Below are 7852 nucleotides of genomic sequence, written 5' to 3' on the forward strand. Positions count from 1 at the left end.
TATACTGATAATATTATCTTAAAAACTAAAGGGTTTTTTCCTCTTTTGCTATTTACTATTTCTTAGTCATGATGTCTCATATTCTTATTGTTTGCTGAGCTGTTTGTATTTGGCTATATGCTTGTCACTATACTTGAAAAATAACTTTTTAGGTGTAATTTGAATTTTGAATAAGTGAATTACTTCTAGATTTGCCATAGATTCTGCCAGGTACTTTGGAACACAATCCATGAGTACAATAACAGAAACTCAAGGCTTGAGAGTCCATTAAAAAATCCAGGTAACTGCAAACTTTCAAGAAATTATTTGCAATTACTAACTCAATACCTCTTTTTTGTTCATTTGAGCATGTAGACTTTGAAGTTCACAGCTTATTGTGGGGAGGGTTTGACTAGACCTGTCTGTCTAGTCTAGACCTCATGATCTTTGATTTCTACACCATCATTTTAGGTGCTCTTCAAACAGAAGCTCAAATTCTGTGGATTTAGCAAATTCTCTCAGAGAAATAGTGTTACCTGTCTTGATTCCCATTATTCCTTCTGTTTTAACCTAATAATAACTCTTGCATTATGAATTCTTCAAGTCTTTCAAGGTTTCCATACATTTTAAACAAGATTGTTTGGGGTTGGTTTTGGTGGGAAGATTGGCATGAAATCCTAGCCACTGTTGATGAAGTTCCCTGAACATCTCTCCACCCAGATCATTAGGAGCATATTTTACTTCCCTTTTTGCACAATGACACTCTGTTCTTCACACTTTCCCATAGTTTAGAGTAACATTTTAAAGACAAAATAAACAGAAGGCTTACATAACAATATGTTAAAATTATCCAAAGACACTAAGTAAAGTAGTTATACCATTTTTGCTTGTTTTCCTGTTTTCTGCCTATATCTTTTTGAGATGCATAAGGAAATTTCATGAGGTTGTAATCATTTACAATGTAATAGGGAAGGAATTAAGTTCTTTGCAGCTTTGAGAATAAGCGCCAAGCTGTGTATATTTGTATATGGGGAGAAGATCCTTAACTTTCATGAGATTTTTCAAGTGGGCTTATCACAATCCATAAAAGGTTGAGAACTGTATTGGTTTTCAATTCTGACTTTTTGCAAACATTTACTGTATTGTAGGGCTTTCTGTGCCAACACAGAGTCTTCCAAGTGTTTTACGTGTGTCTGACCCCCCTGTGTTACTCGACAGAACTCTCCCATCCTTTCCTCTCAATGGTGAGTGCCCCCTTCTTCATGTCTCACAGGTAGCACAGCAGTGAGGCTGCCTCCTTCTTAGGAGCTAGCCCCCGTGGAGCAGAGATGGGTTTAGGTTGACGGGTCTATCATAGATGAATAGGATCTGAGATGCTTTTCCACAGGGTCTGAGGGCTGTGAACAAAATCAAGTCACTGGGCTTTTTCTGCAGGCAGGGAAACTTCTGGGACACAAAACATTCACCTCAGGAGGAGGCAGAAAAATAGAAGCCGTCCCCAGTGTCGTGATTCACTGAGAGCTTGTTGGGGGCTCAAGTGACCTGAGAGAGAAATGGTCAGTGGCAGAGCCTCACTCTTCCTTTTCTTTCTCTGGCCGTGCCCTCCACCCCCTAGGAGCAGAGCTACTCAGGGAGCTTGAGAGCTTCTAGAAAGAAGTGGGAGCAGCAAGGGTCTGGGTGGGGCTCAGGACCAGGGGGTGAAGACACACAGGTTCCATTCCCCGAGGGAGAAGGAGGAAGTAGACAGGTCCCAGCGTTGATGCCTGTGAGGACATCATTGAATGTGGTGGGTTTGGGGATCTGGGGCACAGTGCCAAGCACCCCTCCCCCAGTGCCCTGGGCTCCCATTTCTGTGGCCGGCACTGACTCAGCAGCTGTGTGGGCTATTGCACTGAAGGCTTCAGTTACTGCCTTCCCCCAGGTCCCTGGCAGTTGGTGGGCAAGCCTCTTGGGCAGCTCTGGGTGATGAAACTTATCACAGCAGCAGGAGAATGGGACTGTGAATTCTTGAGCCCCTGCCCCCACCCTCACCTTTCCTTCCTCTCCCAGGGGCTCAAAGTCTGGCAGGAGGAAGTAGGGGCAGCAACTGACTGGGCAGCCTCGCTGGGAACATGCAGCCGCTCCTGCTCCTGGTGGCCTTTCTCCTGGCCCCCAGGGTTTGGGCAGGTGAGTAACTGTTCCCACCCTCAGGGGCCCAACTCCATCCCATAGACTCTGGAGCCAGACCACCAGACACTTGCTAGCCCTGTATCACTGGGCAGCTTGCATGAGTCCACAGTTTCTCAGCTTCAGATTCTGAGGGCAGAAATTATATCAAGCCTACCTGGAGAGTCACTATGAGAGTTAAGAGATGGAGTGTACATAAAGCTCTCAGAACCACCCTGGTACATACTACCTGCTGTATAAATGTGCTCTCTGAACTGAGTTTGCAGCCCCTGTGTCAGAGCCTAGGAGATCAAGATACAGCGATAGTGGGCCCATCAGCCCATCTCTAGATCCTTAAATTCATGAGCTGGACTCACAGGCATCTGGAAAGTTCTCTGAGGAAGAAAGTGCCACAGAACTTCAGGGACAGGCCCCTCCAGAGAGCTCTGGGTTTGCCATCCCCACAGCAGAGAAACCCTCCTGTGAGGGAGGCTGCAGCTGGCCCCGCCTTCCAAGCAGGTGGGAGGGCGCTGAGGCTGGATGGAGAGCCAGCAGCACTTCCTGCAGGGTCCTGGAGCCGCCCCCAATTCTGCACCCTGCAGACCCCATTCTCAGCAACCACCAGCTCACCCTGCCCCTGCAGCATCTCTCCTGCTCCCCAACTTCCAGTCTTTCTGGAGCCACCAAGCTGATGCCCACACACCTGCCAGTGCAGAGATAATCCTAGTGCTTCCTTCCAGGGCAGATCATCGGAGGCCGAGAGGCCAGGCCCCATTCCCACCCCTACATGGCATATATTCAGACCCTGACACCAGCGGGTCTGACCATTTGTGGGGGGTTCCTGGTGCGAGAAGACTTTGTGATGACAGCAGCTCGCTGTTTGGGCAGGTGAGAAATTAAAGAGTTTCTAGGCACCTGCAAAGCAGGTCAAGAAGTAATTATGAGAGCAGCCATTGAAGGCAGGTTTCTAGCAATGAACAGGTGAAAAAAGACCAGGAGAAGGCCTGTGTGAATGGAGAGAAAGGAGAATCTGATCAGAAAGGATAAGAGGGGGAGATGGAAGATACACCATGGGGCTCAAATTGTGAATTCAAGCTCTTTCTCAATTTCTTGTAGGGGAGGCAAAATTTAAGGTCACTGAATTTCCCATCACCCCCATCTCAAGGCTGGGGAGACCTAAGGCATGGAGTTCAGCCCCAGAGCCCTCCTGTCTCCTGGTTCCCTTGGCTGAGGTCTCGCTACCCTAGGCAGTCACTTGACCTGTACTGGGGACCGCGGTTCCTGCAGCTCAAACCTACTCTAGGCTCCCTTTCCTTTGCAGCCAAATAAATGTCATCTTGGGGATCCACAGTGTCACCGCTTCTGAATGGACACAGCAGCGCATCCCTGTTCTCAGACCCATCCCCCATCCCAGATACAATCAGCGGAACAACCGGAACGACATCATGTTACTGCAGGTAACGACCCTCTGGTTCTTTAACTGGGTGACTTTCTCCCAGCGCGGGGGGCTTCATGTGTCCTGGGACCATGGAGGGGGAATCAGGGCTGACTTCCAGGGTGGTGGTGGGCATGGGGTGAGCATACAGTCCCTGAGTGCCTGCACACTTCCTGCCAGCTGGCATACAGAGTCAGACAGAATGAAGCCGTGAGGTTGGTAGCTCTGCCTCAGACAGAGGAAATGCTGGACCCTGGGACCCAGTGCACTGTGGCCGGCTGGGGCCTCACCGGACTGAACAGGAGAGCAGTCACACTCCAGGAGGTGCAGCTGACAATTCAGAGGGATGGAGAGTGTCACAGTCGCTTCGATTTCTACACTGGCCAAAAGCAGATCTGTGTGGGGGACCCAAGAGAGGGGAAGTCCACCTTCCTGGTAAGACAATGTAGGGTCTGCTGACAGTGCCCGAGACAGGGGGCCCTGGGCAGAATGGGCAGGGGGACAGGGTCCATCTCCGTAGCTGCATCCTGGGGTCCACACCAAAGTGACATGGGGTGGGGAGTGGGGCTTTTCCCCATCCATCTGGTCTCTGGGGGAACTGGAGAAGTACCAGACATGCAGGATGTTCATGTGCAGTGTTTTCCTGGGGCGGGTGAAGGGGCCTTGACCTGGGTTGGGCTGGAGAAGCAACCACAGTCAGGGCTGAAGCCCAGTGATGGGAACATTCAGAAGCTTTTCTTCTGCACCCCACCACCCTCCCATCTCACACACACCAGCACTGCAAGGAGCTCTCCTCAACCCCCGTCCTCTCTGAGGGTTGGGAGGGGGCAACAGGAGTGGGGAGGCCTGGACAACTGAGGCTCCCTTCCCTCCTCTGCCTGTAGGGGGACTCCGGGGGCCCCCTCGTGTGTAACAATGTGGCCCAGGGCATTGTCTCCTATGGAGACAGGATGGGGACCCCTCCAGCAGTCTTCACCAGAATTTCCAGCTTCCTGCCCTGGATAAGGAGAACAATGAGACGCTTCAAAGAGTGGAGACCAGAGTGACATCCCACGAGACTGACTCTCCTTCTCTGGGGCAGAGCCCAGCTCCAGAGCATATCCTAGAGCCTTAATAAACATCCTTGTCTAGAGGGGAAATAACTGATTTCTAATGTGTTCATTAAACATTTTTTGTGCACAACAAAGTGTGCATGGAATGAGGGTGAGCTTCTTCAGGAAGATGGGGTCTCTTTCCCAGGACTAGTGAATCCCGATTCCTACCATCCTGGGGTCAGCATGAGCTTCTTCCCTGCTCCCAGCCACCCATTCCTCTGTGTCCCCTCTACCCACAGCCTGAGGAGGGATGGAGGGACCTAACTCTCCCCAGAGTAAGGCTTTTTATTCTTTATGCACTAGAGTATTAAAGAGACTCCAAACTAGGTGTTAAAGTGTACCCCAAACCACATACCATTGGTGTGAGAAGGATGAGTTGGACAGACAGGCAAACCAACGGGACAACTGAAATTCTAAACGAGGATTGGTGAACAATTGTCAAACCACTGGGAAACAATAAACTTTTAATCAGTGTCATTGAAACAAAACAGAATCACTGGGGAAAAACATACAGTTGGGTCCATACTTCTTATCATAATCCAAGATAACACTCAAATGGGATCAAAGATCTAAATGTTAAAAATCAAGCCATGCAAGTACTAGAAGAAAGAAAAAAGAAGATTTACTCTCTTAAAAATATCTAACAAACACCCATATCAAATTTGCACTTTTCACAATGGCCAAGAGATGGGAGCAACCCAAGTGTCTATGGACAGCCAGAGTCTTTCTCCAAAGTCCTTTCCCATACCATCCCTCACTGTGCTATAGACCGTTGTTCTCGTTTTCACTGTGATGAGAATCTCCTTCTGGGTTTGTTACTCTAAAATTAAACAAACTCCAAACAATACGTTGACTAAAATAAAATGCCTTTTATCCTTTTACCCATGACTAATGCATCAATATTATATTGAAATACAGGATTTCTGAAGTAACATAATTAAACCCAAGCTTTTAACACCTTAAGGTAACTGTAGAGAATCAGCTAGGATGCTCTACATCTTTCAAAATGTTAACTACTCCTTGCAGTGTTACATTTCTCACCTGAATTCTTGCAGTTTCCATAATGTGACATGAAACAATCCATAACCACATATCAAATCCAACTGGCTCTACACAGATATGCTTTGGCAAATTTGTCTGTTATGTTTATGGGTACTTCCTGTCAAAAAGTCATTTGCCTAAAGTTCAGTGTACGTCATTTTCCACAAAATTTTAACAATACATCTTTGACAACATTCAGTCATTTCCTCTAAATTTGATACCACGTACCCATAGGAATTATCCCTTACTTATATGTTCTCAGGGATAACAGTCTCATTATTAAATGTCTGCATTGCCAGATGGAAAGAATACTTGATGGTGGCGGCAGGGGGAGAGGAGAGAGCAGTGGAAGAGACCCTGTGAAGCCCTTCCTCTATGTGACATTTACTTTGAGTCCCAGAGCTGAAGCTCCAATACTAGGCCATCTGATGCAAGAGTTGACTCTTTGGAAAAGACCCTGATGCCAGGAAAGATCGAAGGCAGGAGAAGGGAACAAAAGAGGATGAGATGGTTGGATGGCATCACTGACTCAATGGACATGATTTTGAGCAAGCTTCCGGAGGTGGTGAAGGACCGGGGAGCCTAGCACACTACAGTACATGGGGTCACAAAGAGTTGGACATGACTGAGAGACAAAACAACCACCACCAGCGTGCCACCCAGGTCAGGAATGCCCAGGAAACTCCCAGGACAGACCCATCTCTCCTCCAAGCCTCTCCCTGCCAGTCAGCTCTCCAAGGCAACTGTCCGCCGCCAGCCGCCCTGCTGGAAAGATTTCTACAGCCCTCACCATGTCCATGTCCAGAGGACAATTCCCTTCATGACCGTTTCAGAAGCCAGTTCCACCATTTCTCACAGCTCAGCACACTTCCTTATTAATAAACCTCAGCAGCAGAGCTTCGGCAAGAAAACATTTTGCACACCAAACACTAGTGCAAAAGAACACAGTTCCTCTCACTGTCTTACTCTGCTTTCAACCTCTGTGCTTTGGAAGCCCCCCTGACTTTTCTGAAAAGTCACAAAACCATGACAAGCTCTAGGATGGAAACCCCACCAGGAACTTCAGTCCTGACCTGATCGCTCAGACAGACTTCCGGTCCACAGGAACCTGGTGCCTGTGCCCCGGGGCAGAGCATCAGAGTCAGGAGAAGCTAGACACTGGTGATGCATCAGAACTAGCAGCATTACAGAAGTGAGGGCTGGTAACCATGATCGTGGTTGTCTGAGTTTGTCTGGGAAAAGTGGGGACCCCAGGAGAAAGCCACCTTCCTCCAACTCATCCACCAACCTGAGTTGGAGACAAGAGGGCAGCCCAGGACCGATAGCTCAAAGAAAATGCCTTTCTTGTGGAAACATTAAAAAAAGGAAAAAGAAAAACTCTCAGTATACAAAATCTGCCTAATACATCATGAATCATTTCAAGATTTTAGGTGGCATGACACCTAGAAAAACTACAAGCTCCACTAGACTGATACCCTATCAAGACCACTTTATCACCAGCAACCCACTCCTGGGCACATATACAGACAAAACTCTATTCCAAAAAAATACATGCAACCTATGTTCATAGCAGCACTATTCACAATAGCCAAGACATGGAAGCAACCTAAATGTCCATTAACAGATGAATGGATAGAGAAGATGTGGTACACTTATACAGTGGAGTACCACTCAGCCATAAAAAACAATGAAAGAGCGTCATTGCAACAACATAAATGCAACTGGAGACCATCATACTAACTGAAGTCAGAAAGAAAAAGACAAATACCATATGGAATCACTTATATGTGGAATCTAAAATACGGCACCAATGAACCTATATTCAGAATAGAAACAGACTCACGGACATAGAAAAGAGACATATGGTTGCCCCTGGGGAGGGGGTTAGGGGAAGGTTGGAGTTCGCAGATGTAAGTTATTATGCATAGAATGGATAAACAATAAGGTCCTGCTGTGTAGTGCAGATACCTATATTCATAGTTAATCGTAATGGAAAAGAATTTTTTTTAAAAGAATTATGTATGTATATGTGTCACTGAATCATTTTGCTGTATGAAAGAAACTAACATTGTAAATCAACTATACTTCAATTTTTAAAAAAGATTGCTTTTTCAAATTTCCACTGAATTTCCAGAAGTATAATTTTCACAGGCTACAT

At 47.0% G+C, this 7852-nt stretch overlaps 1 protein-coding gene across 1 annotated transcript; it reads left to right on the forward strand.

The window, feature by feature from the left end:
• Positions 1-1099: 1099 nt before the first annotated feature.
• Positions 1100-4647, forward strand: LOC110152645 (cathepsin G-like). The gene is made up of 6 exons (XM_070477510.1): positions 1100-1535; positions 2029-2145; positions 2865-3012; positions 3446-3581; positions 3740-3994; positions 4444-4647. Exons 2-6 carry the CDS (start codon positions 2091-2093, stop codon positions 4603-4605), a joined length of 756 nt encoding a protein of 251 aa, XP_070333611.1. The 5' UTR covers positions 1100-1535; positions 2029-2090; the 3' UTR covers positions 4606-4647.
• Positions 4648-7852: the final 3205 nt, after the last annotated feature.

Source organism: Odocoileus virginianus, chromosome 16 (assembly GCF_023699985.2).
Source record: "Odocoileus virginianus isolate 20LAN1187 ecotype Illinois chromosome 16, Ovbor_1.2, whole genome shotgun sequence".
NCBI lineage: Eukaryota > Metazoa > Chordata > Mammalia > Artiodactyla > Cervidae > Odocoileus > Odocoileus virginianus.

Excerpts from the sequence above, each read along its gene's own strand:
- LOC110152645 (XM_070477510.1), top strand. The coding sequence starts at position 2,091 with ATGCAGCCGCTCCTGCTCCTGGTGGCCTTTCTCCTGGCCCCCAGGGTT. Across the intron at positions 3,013-3,445 it reads GCAGCTCGCTGTTTGGGCAG|CCAAATAAATGTCATCTTGG; the intron begins GTGAGAAATTAA and ends TTTCCTTTGCAG. Across the intron at positions 3,995-4,443 it reads AGGGGAAGTCCACCTTCCTG|GGGGACTCCGGGGGCCCCCT; the intron begins GTAAGACAATGT and ends CTCTGCCTGTAG.